Source organism: Trichosurus vulpecula, chromosome 3 (genome assembly GCF_011100635.1).
Source record: "Trichosurus vulpecula isolate mTriVul1 chromosome 3, mTriVul1.pri, whole genome shotgun sequence".
NCBI classification, from domain to species: Eukaryota; Metazoa; Chordata; class Mammalia; order Diprotodontia; family Phalangeridae; genus Trichosurus; species Trichosurus vulpecula.
In genome coordinates this window covers 369,051,697-369,079,163 of record NC_050575.1, presented here as the reverse complement: position 1 = coordinate 369,079,163, position 27,467 = coordinate 369,051,697, and the positions used below count along the sequence as shown (strand labels likewise).

Genomic DNA, 27,467 nt, shown 5'->3' with positions numbered 1-27,467 from the left:
TAACCAATATATCAAGGAAAAAAATCTGATATCACATGTCCACATAACTCAAGCTTCTCTGGGCATTTCTATTTCTCCTAACATAGCCTAACATGGAGTGGTGAGACCACATGAGTGGTGAGAGTTTCCTTTGATTGGTTCCCTGTATCTTTAAAACATTCTTACTCAGCTGCTGTTTTCTAAAACTTTTTGGTGAGTGCTTTTCAGGAAACTCTTATCTATTTTATCCAGAAAGTGAAGATCCTACTTTAAGAATAGGTAGGATTGTTCAGAGAAATGGGCCTAGGGTGTTTGTTTCTGTAACCTGTGGTTTGTCCTCAATTTCAAGTGCCCTAAATTATCCTTATGAGATCTCTGCATTTGAGTCATGGGAACCTTAGAGCCAGGATTGAAGGAATGCTAACGAAAATAGTTGATATTTGATCCTAGATTTGATGGGTAGATATTGGAGTTTATTGAAGGGGATGGTTATATGGTTAGAGTCATGCTTTAGGAAAGTCACTTTGGCTCCTATGTGCATGATGGATTGGAATGGGGAGAGATGAGGCAGGGAAACCAAGAAGGAGACTATTTTAAGGATGACAAGGCCTGGAACTATGGTGATAGCTATGTAAATGAAGAGAAGAGGGTATATAAAAGAGATACTGTAAAGAAAGTAAATCCAGAATTTGAAAACTATTTGGATATATCAGGCAATCAAGAAAGAGGAGTTGAACATAGATAAATTATGTATTAAATATTTTCTATGTTCCTGGCACTGTTTTAAGCATTGGGGATACAAATATAAAAAAGCAAGACAGTTCTTGCTCTCCAAGAATTTAGATTCTAATGGAGGAAAATATCATATAAAGAAGGAGGGGAGTGGACACCCTTACAGCAACAAATTGTCCAGAGAGCAGAAGATACCTGGAGACTTGTTTCTGAGCAAGAAAAAGTTCAACTGTCATAGCCTAGGGGCAGAAGCCAAATTTCTAGAGGGAGAGAGGAATGGCACCATGGTTTTGAGCCCAGATGACTGGAAGAATAGGGCACTCCTCAACAGTAGTACGGTGTTTTGGAAGAAAGGTGGGTTTTAAAAGAAAGTGAGTTCTCTTGTGGACAGGTTAAGTTTGAGGTGTCTATTAGACATTTAGCTCAAAATGTACAATAGACAGTTGGCAAAATGGGAGGAGAGCTCAGGAGAGAAACTAAAGATAGATAAAAAGATCTAGGAATCATCTATATAGATATGATAATTAAGCACATTAAATTGATGAGATCACCAAAAGAGAGAATACAGAGCCTCAGGATGTATTCACTGTTAGTGGCTATGAAAAGGAAGACTAATATTTTTAAGATTGTAAAGGAATATCTACATCAAAGGTATAATCATAAAGATATGAATGTAAACCCCCAACATATGGGAGGCATAATCCTTCCCTATTGGATCTCATATTCTGGGAAGGAAGGGGTATTATGTTCATAGTTTAGCTCAGTTCCCATAGAGCATACAATCCCAGATCCAAGTTCAAATCTCCCCTTAGGCTCAAGTTCTAGGCTTCCATAATTAACTGTCTGGCTATAATATCTTACCTGCAAACCTAGTTTTAAGGTCACCATGACTTGAATCCCAGGTCTGGTGGGGCATTATTATCTGCACCTGAAACTGAGAAGGACAAACAATGCAGAACAAAAATATAAATCCCAGGCCAAGGAAAACCTTGGACCCAAAAATGTAAGAGAGAGGAAGTCCTTTTTCTCTTACTGGTTCAGTCCATGGCTCTTGCACTGTGAGCAAACTGGGGTCTTTTCACTCTGGATGCAGTAGGAAAGAGAGGTCAGGAAAAAGAGAGTAGTAAAAGAGTAGTAAAACAGTGCACTCCCCCTTTTGGAGAAAGAGAGTGAGAGAGAGAGAGAGAGAGAGAGAGAGAGAGAGACAGAGACAGAGAGAGAGAGACAGAGACAGAGACAGAGAGGGAGAGAGAGAGAGAGAGAGAGAGAGACAGAGAGAGACAGAGACAGAGACAGAGAGACAGAGACAAAGAGAGAGAGAGAGAGAGATGGAAGAATGGTCAGAAAGATAGGATAACCTAGACAGAGGAAATTTATGAAAATCTAGAAAGAAGGTACTTGAAATCTGGGGAAGAAGGTGGTCAGCAATATCAATGCTTCAGACAGGTCAAGAAGGATCAGCATTAAGAGAGGATTCATAACTGAAGAGAAATTAAATGTTTCTTAGTGTTCTAACTCATTAATTTATTCTCCGAGCATTTATTGTACACCTACTACTGTATGTCAGACACTGGTCTAGGCCTGGTCAATACAAAAATAAAAAATGAAAGCTTTTTTTTTTCTCAAGGAACCTGTATTTGACTTGGAAGAAATCACATATAAAATAATAAGAAAATACAAAATAAATGCAATGTTAATATAAAGCAATTTCAAGGGAAGAGGATCAGAGGAGGTCTAGTATAGTTTAGGGCGCTTAAGATGATCCATGAAGAAAGTTAGAGATGTTCAGAAGCAGAGATTACAGAGAGAGAATATATTTAAGGGTTATAGCTTGTATGAAGACTTCAGGTAGGAGATAGAACGATACGTTTGGATAATGGCACATAGGCCAGTTTGGCTAAAGCCTACAATATGTGAAGAAGAGAAACATCAAGTCAGTCTGAAAATATGGGTTGGAGCTAGATTGCAAAGGACTTTAAATGCCACTGAGAGGCATTTGCATTTTGTTGTAGTGTTCATAGAGAACCACTGATGCATTTGACCTGGGCTTTGAGAAGATAAGTAATATTCTACACTGGGGTATATGGGATGTTCAGGGAAAACTAGCACCTCTAGTGTGAGTGATTGCTGAGTTCTTATCAAGGCTGCTCATCCACCTTTGATTTTGACCTGACACTCAACTCTCACATGTGGCTCTAAGAACCATAGCATGCACAGTGGCCACACCCTAGTACACCATCTTAGCAATGGGCTAAACCAGGTTGAGGGTAACCAATAGGTCTCAGACCCTTCGATGAGTTAGATGGGTGTCCACCCCAAGCATGTGAAGACTTCCCCCAGTGGAATGAATGGATGAGAACAATTTGTTCCCATCTCCATGAAAACAGCTAAAGCAGGTGGTTTGGAGAGCTTAGAGCTTGGTCAGACATTGAAAACACTAAAGTCATTCACCGTATCCTGGGCTATCATCAGTTATCTTGACTTTTGTCTCATCACTGGATTTCAAAGTTTCTGGAGGAGACAGTGAAGCTGACAACTTTGTGCAACACTATCTCACTTAAATCCAGTTCACACACAAGTCAAGATATCACCTCATGATGTCATTGATCCTCCATGAAAATGAAGGACATATAACAACATTGTACACTTATTAATCCATGAAATCTATTTCTATAACTGCCATGTACCAGATCACTGACTTGAACTAAGTCCATTCCAGTCTCATGGTTTGAGATACCACATCTATATAAATAAGAGTTAATCGGGGTGATTTCATTTTACTTCAGTGACTTTGTATAAGTCCATTCCAGGCTTGGGGCTTAAGGCATTTTGTTGCTAAAAGGTTAGGGTCAGCTTAGGTAATCTTGTTTTAGAAATATATTACATAATGGTTTAGTGCAGTGGTACCAAACTCAGGCTAGTGAGCTTTGGCAGGAAAGCAAAATTCTCAAGGGCAGCCAAACCAGATTCAAATGCAATTGAGAAATATTTAATGAAATAAAAATATAATACAACCTAGATAATGTTAACTTGTGGTTTTCTAAGTCAATATGCTAGGCAGCTAGATGGTTCAGTAGATGAAGCATTGGGCCCTCTGGAAGACCTGAATTTAAATGTGGCCTCAGACACTTACTAGCTGTGTGACCTCAGTCAATCTGTTTGCTTTATTCCACCGGCAAAGGAAATGACAAACACTCTAGTGTCTTTGCCTAGAAAATCCCATGGACAGAATTGTTCATGAGGTCATGAAGAGGCAGATGTGACTAAACGACTGAAATATGCAGCCCTTGATTTTGGCACCTTTGGTTTATTAGATAGAATATTGTACTTGGACTAAAAAAGATCCTCCTCCAGATACTAACTTACTATGTGGCTCTACACAAGTTAAACCTCAGTTTTCTCATGTGTACTACAATGAGGATGTTGGACTTGATGACTTTTAACATCCCTTGTAGCTCTAAATCTATGATCCCATGATCCCATGAGTCTTCATTTCTATGGCTTATTGACTGATGTCTTTATTTAACTTCTCATGCCAGGTCATATAAGCTAAGGAACTCTCTCATTTTCGAGAGTGTGAGGTCCCTAACCTTTCTGGCTGAGTCAAATAAATCAAGCCCAGATCTAAAATTTACATTACTTTCAACCACTCAGCTATTCATAATGGTATTCAAAAATAGTTAATAGAGATATAGGGCTTCAAATCTTTGGAGGTGATGCTGTGAATAAGATTATATAGGACATAAGGTAACTACATAACCATCGAGGAATCCTGCAAACCACAAGTGATCAATGGTCTGAGGTGACCTAAGGGCCTTTGAGTGCATGCCTTGCCCTAACCTGGGCCTTAGAACATGGTTTGAGCTAGTTTCCCTTAGGACACGATCTAATTTTCACTTACATCAGTGGCAGCTCTGTGTCAGTCTTCAGCACTGATAGCATAACTTTGCAAGGGCATTTCTGGTTAGAGTAAAAAGACCTAAAATAGATGAATTACAGTTTTCTCATAGGAAATATTGCAAGGAAGAAGCAATTTTCTAGCCCCACCTTCTGAAAGTCTGACCCTGAAGATGAAGTAATCACATACACACACACACACACACACACACACACACACACGCACATGCACATGCACACGAATGCTTGTGTGTGTGTGTGTGTGTGTGTGTGTGTGTGTTCTAAAGCACTTCTGCCATCTGGACATCTTTGTAATTTATATGCTCACTAAATATTTTCTTACTAAAAACACTTCATAGGTAACTAATATATCCCCCCAATCTTCCTTCTTTTCCCTTCCCCCCCACTTTCTCTCTCCTCTCCCCCCTTTCCTTCTCATCCCTTTCTTTTCATTCCTTCCACTTCACTCCCTCTCATTGCTAATCCTTCCTTACCCACTCCTCCCCTGGAAGACTTGTGTTTGAATATTACCTTTGACACTTATTAGCTGTGTAAGGCTAGGCAAGTTCCTTTATCTTTTATTACTTCGGTCTCCTCATCAGTAAAATGAAAAAGGTTGGATTTGATGACCTCTAAGTTTTCTTCAAGCTCTAGATTTTTAATTCCATTATTCTTCCCTTTCTCTCTGTTCCCTTCTCTTTTCTCCCCATTCCTTTTCCTTCTTTTCCTTGTCTTTTTTCCCTTCTCCGTTTTTATCCAATCAGCCTTCCTTTTTCCTCCCTTTTTTTCCACTTTCCTCCCCTCCCCTTCACTTCTTTTTTTCTCTCTTTTTTTCCCCTGTAAATAAAAGGGAAAGCAAATAGAGATATAATGATGTGGGTAAGATCCATAGAGTTACAGCATAATATGATTACTTTTTGAAACAACCTACTGAATCCAAGCATATTATTGAGTTATAGTAAATGTTTCCAAATAAGCAATGTCCTCCAGTTGAGTGCTCTCTGAATGGGAATCCCTGAAAGAAGAGTAGTCTCTATGTCTAATAAAGAGCCCTAGAGCGCTGAGCTTTCTTTCAAAAGCCCACTGCCTGGGTGGATTAGATTTCCCTTGGCGCTCTGACAACTCAAATGATTCGCTAACATGAACTCCTTGCACTCTTTTTACAGACAGATGATTTCATTAAAACATATGATTCAAAAAACAGGATTACAATAAAAAAATAGTCACAGAGAAAGTGCCACATCTTCCAATTGGGTTTAACATTTATAGAATTGCTGGGGGGATGAACAGAACGTTGTCTTTCCCCTAGATGAAAGGAAATGTGCTGATTTAAAAAGGAAGTTCAGTGTGATGGACAGAGAACAGGACTTTCGTGTCAAAGAACCAAGGTTGAAAACTGGTTCTGCTTCTAACTATATATGTGACATAGAGTAACTCATTAATCCTTTCTGCACCTTAATTATTAAATATGTAAAATAAATTGTGAGATGATTTTTATGCCTTCCCAGTTCAAAATCCTTCAATAGTGGAAAAAGCACTGACCTTTGGAGTCAGAAGACATGCCTTCAACATTTATAGTTGTATGTGTTCCTGTGCTCTGGGATTATCCTCCTCACTTCCTTTCACACTGATCAATTAGTATCCTCAGTGTTTAGCCCCATTTCCAAACTAAGAGTAGGTTGGGTGGGGGTAAGTAGGATTATTAATTATGAGGCCATACTATAGTGCTCCTTGCTATGATTATCAATTATTATAAATTAATTACCCTGATTAATTAGCTAAGCTGGCTTGTAAGTATAGTTGATATAAGCTACTCCCCTAAAAATCAATGACACACTCTCCTACAAGTATATCTAAATTCCATGGAATTTGCAGCTTAAGTTTAGAGATCACAAAAAGGTAGCATAATACCTCCTGGAAGTCTTTTTATTGGGTATAGCATATCTTTTCTGCTGGGCTTGAATCCCCTCGAACCCTGAGACTTGAATCTGCTTTCCGTATTTCAGTCAGTCTATCATAGGATTAATATGAAGACACTCTCATCAGCTGCTGCTGTCTTGGAGAGTGTTTCTGGGATCTCAATGAAAAAGTTCCAATCCTCTGCCCCTCTAAAGTTCACTAGTTCCTTCTTTGGTTAAAAGAAAGCGGAAAATCCCCAGATTAAGGCTCAGATGCTCTCCTCTCTCGCCAAATGATTCCTTCTCAGGGGTAGCTCTATCTCATCTCCTCCACCAGATGTCTGAATCCCTTGGAGCTGAACTGGCCCAATATTTTATAGATGATCCATAGGGCAAGACCAAGTTTCTTCAACCAACCTGAACATTTTTCCTGCCCTTCAGGTGTGAGGTCATCCCAATTGATCAAGGGAATGTCTAAACTTATTTAAAGCACACATTGATTGATTCAATAGCAAAATGTTCTCACTTTGTTAAAATATAAAGGTTTAGCATCTTGATACTTATTTTACACGGGTGGGGTGATTTGATTGATTTATTCAATGGTCTGCATCCTTACAGACATAACTTTGAGAGGAATCATGACATAGTAGATACAATGCTTGATATGGAATCAGGAGTACCTGGATTTTAATTCTTCCTTGGATGCTTGCTAACAGGGTGATCCTGAAAAAGCCAAAACTTCTCTTAGCCTCAGTATTTTCCCCTATGAAACGGGAATAATACCTACACAATGAGATGATTTATGTGAAATCCTTTGCAGACCTTAAAGAGGAGGAAATAAATGTTTATATAATACCTACTATGTATCAGACATTGTGTTAAGTACTTTTACAAATTTTATCTCATTTGATCCTTACAACAACTCTACAAAAGAAGTTCTGTTATTAACCCAATTTTACAGTTGGGAAAATTGAAGGAAACAGAGGTTCAATGACTTGCCTAGGGTCATGCCACTAGTAAAGTGTTTGATGCTGAATTCGTACTCAGGTCTTCCTGACACCCTATCCACAGCACCACCAGCTACCTTGAAGTGCTATAAAAATATTAACTACCACTACTTTTGTTATTATTCTTTTCGCTATTAAGAAATGTGCCTCATCTTTCTGAGCCCTGTGTTTCTAATCTTTAATTTGTGGCTAACAGTACTTTCATGATCTACCTTATGGGGTAAAGTGCTTTGCAAATTTTAGCATGCTGTATAAATGTAAAATTATATGTGAGTCGCACATCATCACCATCATTTCATTTTTATCTTCTTGTTCAACAAATTTCAAACATAAACCCTTCTGAGAAAAGTAGCTATCTTGGTATTAACATTTGACACAATGTTTGACTATTACACAGGTGTTTAATATAGTTTTGTTTTTGTAATTGAACATAAGTATTGGGCCATAAGCTCAACTTGTGTATGCATCATGAAAGTATCTTTGGGAAAACTACAGTAGCGGGCAGGATGATATGTACCTGCCTTTTCTCCACATGATTGGATTTCTTCTCTATATTTCAAGGCTTTTAAAATTATGTTTAGCTGGTTATTATGAGTATATGCAATGGTGAGACTATTATTATCGTCATCAATTATTATTTCATTTAATACTGTCATTTTCTTGTAGCTTGGAATTTGTATTTGTTAATGTGTATTCCTTTAATATATTTATGGGTTTTATAATAATTTATCTTTGAAAACAAAGCACTTAGCTATTTGTATATTTATGTTCTTTTGCAAAAGAATTCAGATGTGTAATAGATGTTAGGATTCATTTTCTAGTAATTTTTCCCATAGAACAATTGTACGAATATGATGGTACTATGATTTATGTTTTAATTTGGAGAAAAGAAAATCTAGATTATGTGTTAGTATATATTTCTCAAGTTCTTTCTTGGGTAATTCTTGCGATAGTGATAACAATGTTGAATAACAAATACATTATAAACAGCTTTTCAGTAGATAAAGTATTCTCACAACAACTTGGTTAAAATTAGGCAATATGAATATGATTATTATCCTCATTTTACAGATGGGGAAACTGAGGTCTTACTTTGTGACTTAATTTGTGACTAATAATGACTTAATTTGTCCAATACTATACAGCTAATGAAGCACAGAAAAGTTTTGTGAACCCAGGTGTCCTGACTCCAAATTCAGTGTTGTTTCTACTCTATAGTCTTTTGATATAACTTAGGAGATTATAGGTAATTCTTCAAAGAGATGAAAACATAAGCAGCACGTAGGTCCATTTTCTGATTTTCTCTCTGGCTTGATGTGCTGTTTTTTTCTTTTGTAGCAATTATTAAAACAGCTCTTCCCAACATGGACAGAGAAGCAAAGGAGGAATACTTGGTGGTCATCCAAGCCAAAGACATGGGTGGACATTCAGGAGGCTTGTCTGGGACCACAACTCTCACCGTTACACTCACTGATGTCAACGACAATCCTCCTAAGTTTGCCCAGAGTAAGTGACAACTATTTTTGGTTTGTAGCTATTTCTGAGCTTCCATCTGTATTTTATGGTTTGTTGAGGTTAAAACTGAACAAGAGTGATATACATGTTAGACATCAAAAATCTTAATACTTCATACATTAGTGAAAAAGGTTGTGAAATAAAAGAAATTCCTTCATTGTCTAAGATTTTCTCTAGTTCAAACTTGGGCATAAAAAGTCACCAATTCCATTCAATTATATTTATGTATTATGTAAATATACATTATATTCATGAATTATATTACTCAGCCATGACTTTGAACCTAAATACAGTAAAATCCCACAGATACAATAGCTAGATTTCAAGAAAACTTAAGCTGTCAGAAACAAGCTACATACTCAGAAGCAAGAGAGAAAAGATTTTTGCTGATTAAAAAAAATAACCATCATAAAATCCATGCCCTCTAAGAAAAGAGGTAGAGGCCCATCAAGACATGACACTAGTGCCTATTAACTAAAAAATATGTATAAAATAAGGAAAATGGTTTCTAAAACTTGATTATCTTACTTTTAAAACAGCAGTGTATGTTTTGAGTAAGGGAGATGTAGGGAAGTTTTGCTAGTAGATGACTTGATGAAGTCAATAAAAACTTAGAGTTAACAGCAAAGAGGAGGATAATCACAGAAGCATGAGAGCCATTTAGCATAAGGACAAATACCTCAGTTGTCTCCAAGGACACGTGCATACAGAATAGTCACTGGTGTCCCTAATGTTCATTTTAATTCATCAATAAATAATGTCCAGTGTCTTTCCTTAACTAAAATCCTTTTCTGATGCCTCATTGTGGCAAATAGGTGACATTGGATTTTCCAGGGTTTTGAAAATGGAGTAAATACTTTGGTTGGTACTGAAAAGGTATAGAGACTTCAGATACAGACCCATCAGTGGACTGTACTATGTCCTTTGTCTGAGAACCTGGTCAATTCAGAATGACTCTCCAACAAAGGTTTTAGCCACAGAGATTATAATTATCTGGCCATTAAAAACAAACATACAGACATACAAAGAAACAAAACACCTCACTAAACCAACTCCTAAGGGATGAATATGTTAGTTGTGTTCTTCATCAATATGCATATAGTCGAAATCACATCTCCTTGATGTATCAAATATATTTAAGAAGGCAAGAAAATCTGATAATGACATCACAACAATTATTTTCTTTTTTAAATGATTTCTTTTTTAATTGAATGACTTCTGTTACCTGGGAAATGCATTTATGTGGAATTAATCAATGATATCAAATAAATTATATGATAGTATAACCATTAATAGTTTCTATTGGAATAGTGTACTTATATGTATTCAATATCCCTGCTTCAGTAATTTTAATACTAGAATATCTTGGAATCCTGAAAGAGTTAATATAGATACAAGAAGTGCCTATTTTAGCACAAGGAGAAACAGAGAGAGGCACTTGTAGTTTTCCTTTCCATATCTATAGTAAATTACTTTTTCCTTAATTCCTCAGTTTGGTTTTAGGGTGTGGCAGCTTGAGGCAGGTATAAGAAGAAAGCAGTCTACCATAATGGTAGGAGCACTAGAACAGCCAATCAGAGGTTCTAGGCATGAGTACCAGTTCTGCCAAAGCTGGGTGGCTTTGAGCCATTGACAGCTTCATAGTCTTGGTTCTGTCCTTTATAAAAAGTTTTGATAAAATTATTTTCAAGGTCCCTTCCAACTCAAAGACTCTGAATCTCTGGCCCTCTCTTCATGAAGTTTTGGAATACTATTTGATTCCCCAGGAGAAAAACCTGCCTGCCTGCCAAAGCAGCCAAATGCCTGTCTGTGCAGGAGAGTAGCTAGGCTGATGTTTCTGTGCCAACCCTCTCTTCTTTATAAAAGGTAGAAAATCTGGCTGAATATGTAATAAAGTAGTTGCAGATTCAGAGAATATGGGAACTCAAACGGACCTTGAAGGTCCTTTAGACTACAAGTATCAAATACTGCCTGCCCCAGCAATCATTCAAGTAGTTTGAGCCAGCGAAATATTTAACAAGGTAAATAAAATACAATAAAACATAGGTAACACTACATTTTAAACTACATCAACATGTGCCCTACAGGGATCTTTAAATGTGGATTAATTTCTATTTGAGTTTGACAACATTGCTTTAGACCATCTTTGATCCTAGGTGGGGTGTCACTTTGGAACATCCCTGATGATTAACCATCCAGTCTCTACTTGAAGACTTTGAGGTCAAATATACATAAAGAAATCCAGATATTTGACACACACCAGCAGCCATGATTTAAGCATCATAGAAATGCTTCGGGATGCTTTATTGCATACTGCAGACTAGACTTGGCAATAGTATAACATAATATAGATGCCTAACTTTAGGCCTGTACAAGTGGATATTTTTCCTTATTGATGACAGCACTTTTCAAAGTTTTGATAAATTTCAGTAGAAAGGCAGTTGTGCTCTAGACTAGAGGAAAACCTGTTGGACTTTGGAATCAGAAGTCATTGGGATTGAATCTTTCCTGCATTCTTTGCTAGTTTTGTGTGACCTTGGACAATCCATTTTACCTATAAAAGCCTGAGTTTTCCGGTCTTTAAAATGAATATAATCCCTCCAATATTTTCCATTCCAGGAACTGTAAAGATTGGATGACATTAAATATGGAAAATGCTTTGTGAAATACATACTTCTAAGTTACTATTGAAAGTACTAGAGACCCTGTTGGGGAAGGGCAGCCAAACACTTAAATAGAAATGCAACATGTTTTAATAGGGTGAAAAAGGCACTGATAAACAAGAGTTTAATCTCAATCTAGTTAACTCACTGATATCTAAATCAGATAGATGCCCACTTCAGGATATAGAGACCAGAGCTCCTGTGGAGCTCATTCACACTGACTACAAAGGAAATATTTCAGATTGCCTGTCAGTCAAAAAGAATTTATTAATGGCTTGCTATGTGCTAGGCATTTTGCTAAGATCTTGGAGGGGTAGAGGAGGAAATTAAAAACAGGCATGCACCCTGCCCTCAAACAGCGCTCATTCTAATGGAAGAGACATCATGTAAACAATTAAGTGCATACTAAATATACACAATCTAAATAGAAGGTAATCTCTTTGAAACCTTTTCTTTTTCCCAGCCATAAATTGTGCTTACCAGCCCCCTGGTACATAAGCAGTACATTTTCTCCTTTAGAGTTTCATTTGTGCCACTCATTAAAACTAGGCATCCAGCTTGTGCTTAACTCAAGAGACACAGACCCTGGCAATGAGATATGCAATCACTGTGCTCTTTTCTTTCCCTACCATGGAGGGCAAAGTGGGTATTATGTTTTCTCACTTGTGAAGCCAGGGCAGGGCAGGAGTGCAATAGACTTGAGCATGTGTCTAATGATGCAGACACTTTTATGTGGAGTTTCACAGAATAGCACATCAGTGTAATGGCAAGAGACAGCTCTTTGGGCTGAGCCTACCACACAGGGCCTCTCAATAAGCATTTGCACAGTCTGCTTTTTTTCCTTCTTGTTTGTATTTGACCCTTATTGTTTGTGAACCAAGCAGCTGATGGAAAGGAAGAATACACAAATGAATACAGATGGTACAAAGGAAAATGCAGTGGCCTGGGAGCCAGAATGGGGTTTAATTCCCCCATTAATAGCCATGTGACCTTGAGCAAATCACTTCAGCTCTAAGGCCTCAGTTTTCTCATCTGTAAAATGAGGGTATTAAGCTCAAATCTGACTCGAACAATAAGTTAGGAAGCATTTTATTAAATAACTAGACTGGTTTAGGCACTGGACTAAGTGCTGGGTACCCCTTTCCAGCTCTATTTTATTGCAACTTCTGAGATTGAACCCCTTGAAAAACTCTTGTAAGGAGCCAGAGGAAATTTTGTGATTTCAGGAATACTGGGAAGGCTAAGCTTTGTACCACCCCCATCTCCTCTCCCTCCCTCAAACAAACAACTCCTCTCTGCTCTAATGGGACCTTCCAGTACCTACCATTTGAGCCTCATTCTTTTGGCTTAACACTTTGTTCCCTGTTAAAATTCAGGTCTGTGTAGAGAAGAATAACACTTTAAACCTTAGCAAACATGGACATTTTTGTTTGAATGAGTTCTTGAGAAGAAGGATTAACAGGAATCAGAGGTTAAGTATGAGGACTTATGATAATTCTTTCCTCTTAAGTTTCCTATATGACTTTGGACATGTTAATTGCCCTAGATCTGTTTGCTCATCTGTAAAAAGAGGTCATTTTATAGATAGCCTGTAGCATCCCCTTCATCCCTAGGACTGTGGTACTCTAATGGACAACTGAAAGGGGGCTAATGGAGAAGGAAAAAAAGACACAGTTGGATGGGGCCAAAGCCAAAGTACAATGACTTTACACCTTTTTCAGGGTCATTACAATGATGAGTCTGCCTCCCCCAAACAGAGTGAATAATGATCTACAACTGGACTTCTCATTTTCACTAAACCATTAGTATACTATATAAGCACAGGTCCCTGTTTCTTAGTGCTGGCACAAAGACAGAGGGGATCCAGGAGCCTTAGCTCGGTTCTTGATGGCTATCTTTATTAGAAACAATTGAATATGTAGCATGTAAACTGACTCATATTTCTACCATGCTTTGCAATTTTAAACCTGCTTTCCTCATACCAACCTTGAAGACTCACTTGTACAATTAAATGCTATTTTCCTTCTTTGGCAGTTGAAGCAACTGAGGCTGAGAGTTTCAATGACTTGCCTATTACCATAATGCTTTGCAGTGATAAAAAAAACATACATAAGCTCAGATCTAGTTTTAAATTTAGTGAGCTTTCCTTAAAATGTTTGAGCCAGAAGGGAGCTTAATGATAATACCATTCATCGCCCTGATTTGATAGATGAAAAAACTGGGTCACCCCTACCTACATTTTAATAAGGAAAAGTCTTAAGCCAAAAGAATGAGGCTCCATCTAGAGCTTAAGGAAGAATTTTGCATTTTTTGGGGGGGAAACATAGGAAAATGATTCATTCAAGGTTGAACTGGAACCCTGTTTTCCTGGATAGTTGGGCAGTGCTCTTCCCAGTAAAAAGCTGCCTGCCACAGCTTCAGTGCCTGTGAAATGACTTAGTGAGGGTCATCCAGCTTCTTGAAGAAGCTTGGCCCCTTCATTAAATCATCACTCACACTAGCCAGTCACCTATGTCCATTCCAGCAGAAAGGGTGAGAAGTGAAGAGAGATGATTGATTACCTCCTAAACAGATTTGAGGTACAATGGCAGTGCAGGGCGGTTTGCACCATCCCTGGGCAAAATAGTAATTTGTTTTCTGGATCCTTTCATATCTTTCTCACCATCTTTCTTCTTTCTCTCTATCTCTGCCCTGAATTTCTTGGGTTTCCTCTTGATACTGCTTCTACAACTTTACCTTTCTTGATAGGTTAAAACTTAGATGCTTTTTACCCATCTCTGTCAGGAATTCTCAATGCTTCCTTTTACTTGGATAAACTAATGCATGATAAGGTGTGTATGAATCACGATGCAGCAGCAGGGGAAAACCAAAGTCATTTTGGGGCTATCGTGAACAAGTATACAAGCAGAGAGACAGCTTTTTGCTCACTCTGGGACTGAAAGTAGATTCAAGCATAGAATAGAAAGTAGGTCTTTCAACACAGATCCCTTAGCAATTACACAAAGTTTTATCAGAATGCACTGTCCAGTGTCAACTAAATGTTTAGTGTCCAAAGGGACCTTTTAAATCCGGTAGTCAACAAAACATTGTTCAGTGATAAATTCTGGATACAATGAAATGTTTGTAGACCTTGAAACTGTGTTATTTCAGTCAAATCTAGCTAGGGAGAAGATAATGGGAAGAGAGCTCCTTTATTTAGGAATACACATTTATTTATTTATTTATTGCCCCCAGTAAAGGATATTTGCTTCATAATCCTCATGCTTCTGAATTTTGGGGGGATTTTTTGGTGGGGATTGGGGGAAGAAATTCTTTAATGATGTCTAAATTATATTTTTCAGGCTAAGTACTAATAAGGGTAAATGTAAATATGGCTTGTGTGGCTACTAGTTAATTCAATCAGGACAAATGTTTGGCTGCCCCTCAAATCAAAATGGCACAAACCCTAATAATGCCAAAAGACAATTATCCCTCTATGGAAATTCAAGTAGAGAAAGAATGAAGGGGCAATGTTGATGAATCTGAACCTGTTCTCAAATGAAAACCTGTTTTCTAATAGTAGACTGGCTTTGATGAATGCTTTGAGTGAGGTTTGAATTGGAGACTCCCTCCCTTTCCACTTTCTGACTTACCATTTAAGGTTGCCAATGTAGTTAATGCTCTAATTAGCAGCTCTTCTTCCTCAGAAAATTACTGTTTGTATTCAGTAATGGCACATTAGGTTAAACTCACTCCTTTTGTTAGAAGAAATCAATATCAAATATACTAACATTGATGCAGAGAAAAAAGGAAAATAACAGGTTCAGAAGGTGCCATTTGCAATATCTCTTAAAGATTTCCATAGCAGCTCTAGGAGTATCACAGTGTGTTCCCTTGATATGTCTTAATTAAAATCATACCTGAATGAGATTGGGTCTACCCTGAGCTGGGGTGAGAATTTCCTTAGAATCAGAGTCAGGGAGCCATAGTGGTTGGAATGCTGGATTTGAAACTGGGAAGCTCTAGGGGAAAATCCCACCTCTGAAGCTTAATAGATGCAGGACCTTGGGACGAGTTCTAACATTTTAAAGTCTCAGTTCTTTCACCTGGAAAGTTGGGATAATTCTAGCACCAACCCACAGGGGTATTGTGAAGTTCAAATTTCTCTGACCCTTATGTCTGGAATACTCTCTTTCCTCCACTCCAATTAGTGACATCCCTGGCTTCCTTTAAGTCCCAGCTAAATCCTACCTTCTATAGGAAGCCTTCCCTAACTCCTCTTCTTTCCAATGCTTTCTCTTTATTGATTATTTCCTATTTATCCTGTATATGCTTTTCTTTGTATATATTTGTTTGCATGCTGTCTCTCCCATTAGATTATAAAATCCTTCAGAGCTGGGATTGTCTTTTGCCTCTTTTTGTACCCCCAGCACTTAGCATAATGCCTGGCACATTTGTCATTGGTTCAATCATTCAGTCATGTCCGATTCTTTGTGACCCCATGGACCATGTCAGTACTGTCCATGGGGTTTTCTTGGCAAAGATACTGGAGTGGTTTGCCATTTCCTTCTCCAGCCTGGCATTTAATAGGCATTTAATAGATGTTTGCTGAATTGAATTGAAAGGATTTATGTGAAAATGCTGTCCAAAATTTAGAGAGCTATGTTACTAGTCTAATAATAGGATGTTACATAGAGCCTTAGGGTTATAAATATGCACATACGCATACATATATACACACATACACACATTTATGTGTGCGTGTGTGTGTGTGTGTGTGTGTAGATGAAATTTGATTCTTACCACAATCCTATGTGGTAGGTTCTATTATTGCTCCTATTTTACAAATAAGGGAATGGATCCTGAGGGGTTGAGTGATTTGCTGAGGGTCACAGAGCTAGTAAATGTCTGAAATAGGATTCAAATTCATGTCTTCCGGACTTTAAGATTAGCACTCTGTCAACTGTACTATTCTAGATTCCTCAATTAGATCACTTATTAAGGATTTGGAAAATATTAGTTAGACATTATCTTCTGTGTACCAATAACAGACTCTCAATTAAAATTATTTGAAAATAGAGAATAATCTTTGTTTTCTTCCTCTAGTCCCACTGCCTAAGGGACATAGTGGCACGTGTTTCTGTTTTTGTGTACGTGGAGGCAGAGGGTGAAAGTGGTGGGTAGGAAGGAAAAGGATTAACTTTAAATGGACGAGAAAGGATATAGGAGACAAATTCCATTTTAACAAAAACAACAATGGCCACAAACTCATATGATCAAGTGAAATGAGAAATACAATTAAAGAGTGGCCAAGCTGAAAAATACCTCTGAGGTTAACTGGTTCAGTCACCTCATTTGGCAGATGGGGAAATTGAGGCTCAGAGAAAGAAAAGAACTGCCTTAGGAGCACACAGATATTTCTAGTCAAAGCCAGGACTGGATCTCAGGTAATACTTTGCTGAGTTTTCCTTTCTGGATGTTATAGCCTGTAAGCTGGGTTTTCATTGGCATTAAGATGTCCTTGGCAAACCAATGAACACAGTAATTCGTGGTCTGAAGTAGTTATTGTATCTTTTGAAATATGAATGGGAGGACTCCTGAATCTCCACTAATTAGACAGTTTTCTACCCCACAGAAGAATAAATACACACTATAATTGTATTCTGTCTAGAGAGGTTTGAAGGCAGGGTGTGTGGTCATCAGAGCGGTGAGGACTTTAGTAACAAGAGAAATCTTTCATGTATCTGAATAGCTTGCTGGAGGGCACAGCAGAAGTTTAGTAATTGGATTTTATCAAAAATGGGCTACAAGTCTGTAAATACAAAGGTAAGTTCAAAAGTGCCTTGCAGTGTGTCACACATTGCATCTTTCTGTGCCGAAAATAGCTTAATATTTTATGTTTGGCAACACTAAACATCCCCGCAGGCAGTAGAAGGGATAATATAGCAAGAGAGAAGAGGAGCATTCACACAGAATCAGCCAAGTATTCCCATATTATGCTGCTCTAAGTACATAGCTCGAATAAATATGGTTTGTTTATGTCTGATATCCCATCCATCCACCCAAGGAGGTCAGGAAAGAGGGAAAAGTATGATAGGAGAGTTGCAACCTGATTTAATGGTTAGTGTTTTCCCCTTGTTTTTAAGGTTTGTATCACTTCTCAGTACCTGAAGATGTTGTTCTCGGTACTGCAATAGGAAGAGTAAAAGCAAATGACCAGGATATTGGTGAGAATGCCAGGTCATCTTATGACATCATCGATGGCGATGGGACAGCTCTGTTTGAAATCACTTCAGATGCCCAGGCCCAAGATGGAATTATTAGGCTGAGAAAGGTAAAGTATAATTAAGAATTTGAACAGATTTCATATTAAGAAATTGATTGTGTTCCAAAAAAATTGATCATGTTAAAAACACGTTTTTGTAATGCTGATTTGTTAAAGGACAGAGAAAGGACAGTATGAACATTATAGGATAACTTTGTTTGGTGAAGTCTTTTTGGTATGTAGGCTCCAATCTATATAGACTTATAGATTACTTCCTTTTATGTACTCTAAAATTTAACCTTCTTGCTTTTCCTCACACATGTTACTGCATTTCCCATCTGGATGACTTTGTACAGTCCTGCCTTCAGCATATATGTTTTAACCAAGGTTCAAATATTTATTAAATTATTTTTAATTTATTAAATACTTATTAAATAACCATTTTGACTATAATAGTATAAACCCATATTTTAGAAAGCAGCAGTTTATTGAGTGATACTATATACGAGTGTGGTTGAAACTCTGAAACATATAGTATTTTAGAGGGAGACAGGTATTGAGAACTTATTTGGTCCAACTATCTCCTTTTGCATATAAGGAAAGCCCAGAGACGTCTAAAAACTTGTACAAAGCCATTGAGATCATCAGCAGAAAAACCAGAGCTAGTCAGGTTTTCTGATACCCAGCCCAGGGCATTTGCACTCACAATTTTTCTCTATGTCCTCTAGAGGAAGGAATCATAGAACCATTAACTTTCAGAGTTGGAAGAGAGTTTTGAACCCATCTAATCTAATACCTACCTCAATTCCTGCCACAAAAGCTCTCCATCATGCCCCACTAACACACTCCTCACCTTCTCAATCATTCACTGGTAGGTGCACCTAATGACCCAGTGAGTAGAAGATCCCACACTATAATGAGCCACAGCCTTGTCTCCTCTTAATTTCCATTTGTCAGATAGATGAATGAAAGTAACTTAAGGCACAATGTGATGAAGTATTTGCAGCCAATTGGCTTCAGATGCTTCCCTATATTAAAAATGGAAGCATTTTTAATACTGATCCCTCAGATTTTAATTATGCAGTGATTACTACACACCAAAGTGTTTATGTAATTTAGCAGCCTAAAAATAGCTGGTTGATTAGTGTGGGGTAGCTTTAAAACACAGCAGGACTGTTTTGGGGGACTAGGGGCTCTGAGCACCAAAAGCCTTGTTTGTGTCTACTACTAAGAAATGAATAGTGATGAAAAGGTGTATAAAGGTGGCTTATGTTTGAAATAGAAGGTGATAAAGGGATATTCAAATCCACTGTTGACCAACCAACACATATCTCTATGGGAGAAAAAGGTGCTAAGGGCCCCCCATGTCATTTTCATTGTTATTATTAGTTATCCATTGGATACTATGAGACTCTTTTTTATGAACTAAAGCAATTAACCTTTTGCTCCCACTCCCTTCAGGGTTATTCATAAACTCAAAAGCCCTCAAATTGTCACTATGAATATTTGTCTCTGCACCACCAGTCACTTCTGGGTTACAGTAGTATTTCAGTGAGCAGTTTGTAGGGAGTGTTATTTACAAAAAGCAGTAGATTTCTTTTCCACCATTGGAAATTCACATGTCATTAGAGTGTCACTGGGCAAATTGTAGTTATGATGAGCAAGAATTAAGTGTGTAACATATATACACACATACACATATATGTTTGTGTGTATGCGTGTATGTATATGTATATTTGTACATGTATGCGTGTATATGTGTATATATGTATATGTATGCGTGTATAGGTGTATACATATACATATACATATATATAATCACCAAATCCTGAGACCCATTAGTGTCTGCAGAGAATCTGAAAGTACAAAATAGGTACAGTAGGTATGATTGGCAAATTGTGGATATGCTGATGTTGAATAATCTATTCATAGGTACAAGTGCTAGTAATTTCAGAAAAGGCAAGAAAAGTGAGTGTGCTTGGCTTGTTTACTAGAAAATTTTGCAAAAGAGCAAAGTCCCATTAGAGAACACTTCAAATACAAAAATCAACACAAATTTTTCAAAGTAAGAATGTATATTTAAGCTTTCACAGACTTTCTGAAAGAGTTTGATAATTTCTGTTCATGTTCCCATTTTTATCCTACCTCGAACATCGTAACTTCTGTTTTTTATGAGAAATTGTAATGCAAATCTTACTACCTTTTTTGAGACATCCCAAATTTGTGTCCTTGAAATTTGAAATTATTATGAGATGCAGAGAATGGTATTGTGATGATGCAGATGCAGATGTGTGTTGTGTCAAGTTCTAATATGGATTTATTCAAGGAAGTTTTTTTCTTACCCAGTGCCTTCATTAGCTATGATTCTGTGATTTTTAAAGATATGAAATATGAATGACCAAAATTTTATCAGTAGTGATGCAATGAGGCAGCTTCAGGTGGCTTCTAAAAGGATGGGAAAGGTATAAGCAATAGTCTATTTATACCATCCTCTTTCTTGTCTTCAGGTGTCTACTTAAAAAACAAACATACCAACACATATACACATACATACATCTCTTCATAAGGATGCCTGTTTATATAGTACAAACAACAGAATAGAATGCTTTCAAGGAAATCCTGAGAAAAATAAACTGTCTCCTGATTAATGGTGCAAGAATTCTTTGGAAACATTTTTTTAAAGCACACTTTTTTTATTGGGATTTGTGTTAAATTCTGCTTTATAATGTCTCTTTAGACTAAACAGTGGTTATTTCTGGCCCTTTCCATTTCACACGCTGTTGTAGAAATAATAAAATATTCTTCCCAGATAGAGATGGTGTGCGATGCCTCCTTATCTCCTACTAGCAGAGGACCGATTAAATGTGTGATTAGTATGCAGGTCACATCAACACTAGTAAAATTTTATTATGGATCCAAAGTGAAATTTTGATGGTGCAATTCATGACGAAGAATATTTTGTGAATTTCCCTGGAAAAGAGGAAAACAAAACAAAACAATAGGAGATTGCTTTCACTGAGCCTGTATAATAAACAGATATCAATAAATGCCTATAAAATTTACAGGTTGGATCCTGGGGAATGGGAAGCAATTGCATTAAAGCTCACTGAATGTGTTTAAATGCACATAACTTTCATCCATCAGCATTATATTCATTTGTTCTTGCTTCTGTGGTCATTAGTGAGAGACATTCATCTTTGTCATTCTTAACAGCCCCTGGACTTTGAGACCAAAAAATCCTATACACTGAAGGTAGAAGCAGCCAATGTTCATATTGATCCTCGCTTCAGCAGCAGGGGACCGTTCAAGGATACAGCTACAGTAAAAATTGTAGTGGAGGATGCTGATGAGCCTCCTGTCTTCTCATCACCTACTTATCTTCTGGAAGTCCATGAAAATGCCGCCATTAACTCCGTGATTGGTCAGGTGACTGCGCGTGACCCTGATGTCTCTTCCAGTCCTATAAGGTATTTCTTCTTTAAAGTTAGTACTGCAAAGTTTGTTTGTTTGTTTGGTCAGCATACTGAGTATATTTGCATAGAGTGAAGTGATGTTAGAATCTGTGCCTTCTCCCCAGATTATGCTAAATTGTGACATTTTTTCCCCACCTTCGAAAAAGCAGAGTTGCAAATGCTTATACAGCCTGGCTGAGTTCACTTGTTCTTGTTGTTCTGTTTATTTGTTTTTAACAATAGAAAAGCAAAAAGCATTTCGTTGTCTCTCCTCTTTTGACAGTTATAGTGAATTAAATATAAGAAAGTGGAGGCATGAGACAGCAGGGCCTAACCACTCAGGAGGCCCCTCTCTCATTTCTCTATTTGACTCTTAAGTAATCTTCTGATCTCTAGCTGGATGATTCTGATTGGTTAGCATTTCTGGAATGGTGCCATAGGGTAGACACCATTGTGTGTGTTTGCAAAAATTTCCTTCATTTATACTTTCTTACCTTGGACTTCTGAGAATGGGAAATAATCTTTCATTTGGGTTTTCTAAAAATGAAGCTCAATTTTTCTTCCCTCTGGCCCTCCCCCAGTTTGTACATGTCTTTTTCCCTTTGCCAGTTGCCCATATGACAGGACAGGTATGCTAACTAAATAGATTTCTTCCCAAAGAACACTGAAAATCTATAACTTGCTCACTGGTCTCCAGGGGTGAAGGGTTGGCTAATGATGTGTTTGAGTGTGGATTTCAAATATTGTCTTAGAGATTTTTTTAGGTATTAAAAAAAAATACCTAGAAGGAAGGATATCTTTTCAAAGAATTTTACAGGTTAAACTACAAAATAGATAGCAGCTCATGCCTAACTCCAATGCCAGTTGCTTTGTATACAAGTTTAAAAGCCCAATCTCCTCTTAATTCCCTGACTCCAGAAAACTGTAGCCAGCAGTCTACTTGGCTTTTTTATTTATTCACCTCAGTTTTAAAATACTGACTACTTTCTCACATCCCAGCAAAGTGGTAAAGGCTGTGATAGTGAATGATTTCCCACGGAAATAAAAACTGAGTTGACTAGTCTGCTGGTAAACCATGAGCTTGGACAAAGACAAGTCCACCAAACTTTTATGGTGGGACCATCTTGTTTGAAAATAAGTCTGTTATGGTGGTAGTTGTTATTTTATTCTCCAGTGCCTCCAAGGCACTTAACAAACATGAAAAGACCTCTGTTTTACTGTCAGGAGACTTGTTCAGCTAGGTAGTCCAATGGTTAGAGTGGCAGTCTTGGAGTCAGGAAGACTTGAGTACAAATTCAGCTTCAGTGTATGACCCAGGACAAGTAACTTGACTTCTGTCTGCTTAATTTCTTCACCTGTAAAATAGGAATCATAATAGAGCCTATCTCCCAGGGTTATTGTGAGGATAAAATGAGATATTATTTGTAAAGAACACCTTAAAGCACAGTGTAAATGATAACTATTATTAGGTTCAAAACTTGATTCCATGGCTTATTGCCTCTGGCTAGTGGCTTAACCTCCTTGAGCCTAGTTTGTTCTTTGTCATCTAGAAGATGAGGAAGTTGGATTAGATGGTCACTGAAATCCTCTGGAACTCTAGAACTTTGATCATAAGATCATATCACAGGGAGATAAATGAACTTTTCAGCAGAATATCATTCTCTCGGAATGGATAAATCCTCATTTGGGGAATGGCATGTTGGTCAGGAGGGTAAGGTTAGACCTCCTTAACCCATTTTCAGCCTTAAAGAAATCTGGTGTATTGTGGGCATCATAGTTACCCTCATTTGACATATATACAGATATTTATATATACACACACATATGTGTGTATGTATGCTTATGAAGGAGTGATGACAAATAGTAGAGAAGACAACTAGTGAAGGAAACTCTGTTGGTATTCCTTATCTGATTGATTAGAGGGCTACACAGTCAGTCTTTCAAGGTCACTGAGATAGAGTGCTGAGATGAGAACAAATACAGACTTCCTACCCCTCAGTGACTTTAATTTATAGGACCTTCTCCTTTTCTTCCCTCCCCTAAATTACACATATAAAAATTGAGAGATGTACTGATTATGTATGTAAACCTTCTCTGTCCCCTTTGAATGTTTCACCAAATGAATGGAAGCTGAATTAAGGGAGGGAGGAGGGGAGGAGAGAAAGAGAGGGGGAAGCAACAGCCTCATTTCCCCATTTCTTTTCATTTACTCCAGTCTCAACCAAGAAATAAAGAGAGGGGGGAAATGTTATGGTATCATTTAAACAACATAGCTCCAAAATTTCAGTTTGGGATCAAATTAAATGTAATATGGCTCCATAGAACAAGTGTGAAGGAGAGAAGTGATTCACAGGCTGTTATTTATTGTCTTGGTTTTCTATATTGTCTCAGATAGATTATATTTTCCTCTCTATGCACAATCAGTTAATTTTTGTGCAAAGCTGAATTTTCCAACTAGCCAGTGCAATTCACAGTTCCCAAACTGTCTGTCAGAATCAAAAAAGGCAGCAATTTAACCTTGCTTTATCTGGAGGACATACATATTCAGGGAAAAATTGTTGGTGGGGGAGGGGAGAGAAGAAAAAAAGAAGTAGATTTGAGTTATTGTAGCTCCAGGACAGCAGTATTTTACACGCTGACAAAAATGTATTCATCTTTTATGCAAATATTTACTTTGTCATTCAATAAGAAATATATACTTATCAGAGCATATGCCACATTACATTCCCTACTGTCCAGGCTGCCTTGGAGATGCAATGTGTCTTTTCTGTAACGCACATGGAGATACCAGTAACATCTTGTATTTTTAATAATGCTTTCAGGGGAAAAAATATGTGCTGTGACAAGAAGGCATGACTTCCCCATTTTTCCCTTGGGAAATATGCCTTTATGAAGCAGTTTCCACTTTGAAATGATCCATAATTTTCTAGGTTATTGATTATCAAATGATAACAGCTAGTCCCCCATCAAATCTCTAATTCAAATGCTAGCTTAATATATGTTTTTAATTAAAAATTACATTTTGAGAGCAATAAATGAAAAGAGATATTTCATTTGTAACAACTGCATACATAATAGCCTAATAAGCCAAATACAGTTAGGGTTTTGACATTGGATTATTGTAGTTTCTATCATTTCATCTACGGCTTTTCATAAGTAATGGTAGATTAGCTTAAACTATACAAGGAGAGGAAAAATAGCACATTTCTGCCCTAAATGCTGCCAGGGACAGCCTAGCTGCCTCCTTACAGAAGTTCTACAATACCAGAAATGAAGAGGTGAGCCTAGAATTTAGGAATGACAGCCATTTCAGAAGAGTAGCAGCTGGCCCATTGGCTGTATGGGCCCACAGGCTCCCTCTTGTCCCTCCATCTGGGTTCAGTGATGAAGTCTGTCAAGAAGCCAACTTGTTTCTGAGGAAGAAATTGATATTCTCTTGAATAAAACCAAGCTTGGGAGACTTAATCCCTCCATGCCTGGAAGTCAAACCTGAGCCCTGCTGTTGTGATGGGTGGGAGCCTCTATTACCTACTATATCTGTTCCCTGGCCATCTATCCATGCCTACCTATGCTCCCATGTACCTACTATCCTTTACAGTTAGTTCTGGGATTCTAAACATTTCAACTTTTTCATTGCTTCTAGGAAGGGTGTGTCAATGTAGTCCCCTATAGCCTTACTCATCACCTCCACACTTTTCCAATCCAATCTATTCCTCACAGCTACTACTTGCTTATGTGTAGTTAGAGGAGAGGAGGGGGTGTATATGGGAGATACATTAGAATATCTCACATTAGAATATAAGTTTCTTGTGGCAGAGGCTATTTTCCCTATATGTGATATATCTGAGCACTTAGCATAATGTTTGGAATCTAGAAGAACTTTATAAAGACTTTTAAAATCATTTACATATGTAGATGTGTATGTAAGTATGTATGTATACACGCACACGCACACACACACACACACGTGTGTGTGTGTGTGTGTGTGTGTGCCTGCGTGTGTTCTTAAATGAGAATTCAGGTAGTTTTGAATAGAATGTATAGTTCTTGGGAACTCTTACTTAGGATATGATTTTAGAGGATGAAGGCTCTGCTGAAAAAGTGATGCATCTTATTTCGTTTGTTCCATTTATAAAGGCCCCACTTTAGCAGAGCTTTCATGTTGTGATAAATTTAAGAAGGAATGTGATTGTTCCTAGGCTCACCAAGTTTGTACGAACATTTTCTTTCATTAATACATAGAAAGGACAATGGAAAGGTGCAGTGAAGACTTATGCAGGCTATGACATTTTTCAACATGGAGCAGTGGTAAAAACATTGAACTTGGAGTGAAAAGACATACGTTCAAACCTTAGCCATGCTACTCGCTTTGGGGAGCAACTTTGGAAGAGCAAATGCACTCTGTAAGCCTGCGTTTTTCCATCTTGAAAATTAAGGGGTTGTGTTGGAAGACATCGATGGTACATTTTAGCTCTCACTTGCCAAATTCAATGGCCTTTTCTTTATCTTCATTGACCTTAGCCTCTTTGCAGCCTTTGACACTGTTGATCACTCTCTCCTCCTTGATAATCTCCTTCCTCTAGGTTTTTGGGACAACATTCTAGTTTTCTTCCTCCCTGACTGTCCCTTCTCTGTCTCCTTTCTGGATCCTCCTCCAGATCAAGTTCTCCATCTGGGTGTGTTCCTTTGGGTTGTGTCCCCAGCTTTCTTCTCTTCTTCTATACTACTTCATTTGGTGATCTTATCAGCTGCTATATATTTAATTAACATCTTGATGCTGATGATTCTCAAATCTACCTTTCCTGTCACAATCTCTCTGCTGACCTCCAATCTTACAATTCCAACTGACTTTCTGACTTCTTGAACTGAATGTCCAATAAACATTTTAAACTTAATGTGTCCAAAACAGAATTTTCCCCCTAAATACTCCCCTCCTCCTACCTTCTTTATTGCTATAGAGGGCAATACCATTCTCCCAGTCCCTTGGGCTCACAACCTACAAGTCACCCTGGACTACTCACTATTTCTCATCCTCTATATCCAAACTGTTGCTAAGACCTGTTGATTTCACCTTTGTAGCGTCTCCTAGATATACCCCCTTTTCTCCTCTGATACTGCTACCACCCTGGTACTGACCCTAATCACATCTTGATCAGGTCAGTAGCCTGGGGTCCACCTGCCTCAAGTCTCTCCCCACTCTAATCCATCCTCCATTAAGCCATTAAAGTGATTTTCCTAAAGCATAGATCTAATCCTATCACCCCACTCCCACCTCCATCCCCCTTCCCCCAACTCAATAAATTCTAGTGGCTTCCAATTGCCTCTAGGAGCAAATACAGAATGCTTTGTTTGGCATGCAAAGCCCTTCATAACTTAGCCACCTCCTACCTTCCCAGTCTTCTTATACCTTACTTCTCAACATGTATTCTTTGATCGGGTGACACTAGCCTTCTGACTGGTTCACAAAAAAAGATACTCCATTTCTTGGCTCTGGGCATTTTCTCTAACTGTCTCCCATATCTGGAATGCTTTTCCTTCCTCCACTCAGACTACTAACCTTCTCTGCCTTCCTTTAAGTCCCAATTAAAATTCTGCCTTCTACAGGAAACCTTAACTAACCCCTCTAGATTCCACTGCCTTCTCTCTTTTAATTATTTCCTATTTATCCTGTAGGTAGCTTGCTTTGTATATATTTGTTTGAATGTTGTCTCCTCCATTAGACTGTAAGCTCCTTAAGGGCAGTGACTGTCTTTCACTTCTTTTTCTTATCCCCAGAACTTAGCCCAGTGCCTGGCACATCATTGGCCTTTAAATATTTTTGATTGATTGATTAGGAAGGGGCTGGTCACATAGGAAGAGTGAAAGACAATAGATGGATAGCCAGAGTGCTACACTGATACCTCTTTGAGATACAAGAAATGAGGGCAAGATCCCCAGAACATTGAGTGGATCTTGTGTGGCACTTTTATAGGGTAACATAGTCAAGAATTATACAGGATAAAGTATGAAGAGGCTGTAAAGCAACAGATTTCAGCTTAATATATGTGTTTGGAGTTGTTAATAATCGGTGTTGAGAACTC

At 37.9% G+C, this 27,467-nt stretch overlaps 1 protein-coding gene across 1 annotated transcript in view; it reads left to right on the top strand.

Moving 5' to 3' along the window:
• The window catches only part of CDH8 (cadherin 8), a 365,426-nt gene that overhangs the window by 130,086 nt on the left and 207,873 nt on the right, over nucleotides 1-27,467 (top strand). The window contains exons 4-6 of the mRNA XM_036750041.1: nucleotides 8,852-9,019; nucleotides 17,817-18,004; nucleotides 21,149-21,402. Coding sequence (XP_036605936.1) covers nucleotides 8,852-9,019; nucleotides 17,817-18,004; nucleotides 21,149-21,402 — 610 coding nt within the window. The remainder of the gene's footprint in view (nucleotides 1-8,851; nucleotides 9,020-17,816; nucleotides 18,005-21,148; nucleotides 21,403-27,467) is intronic.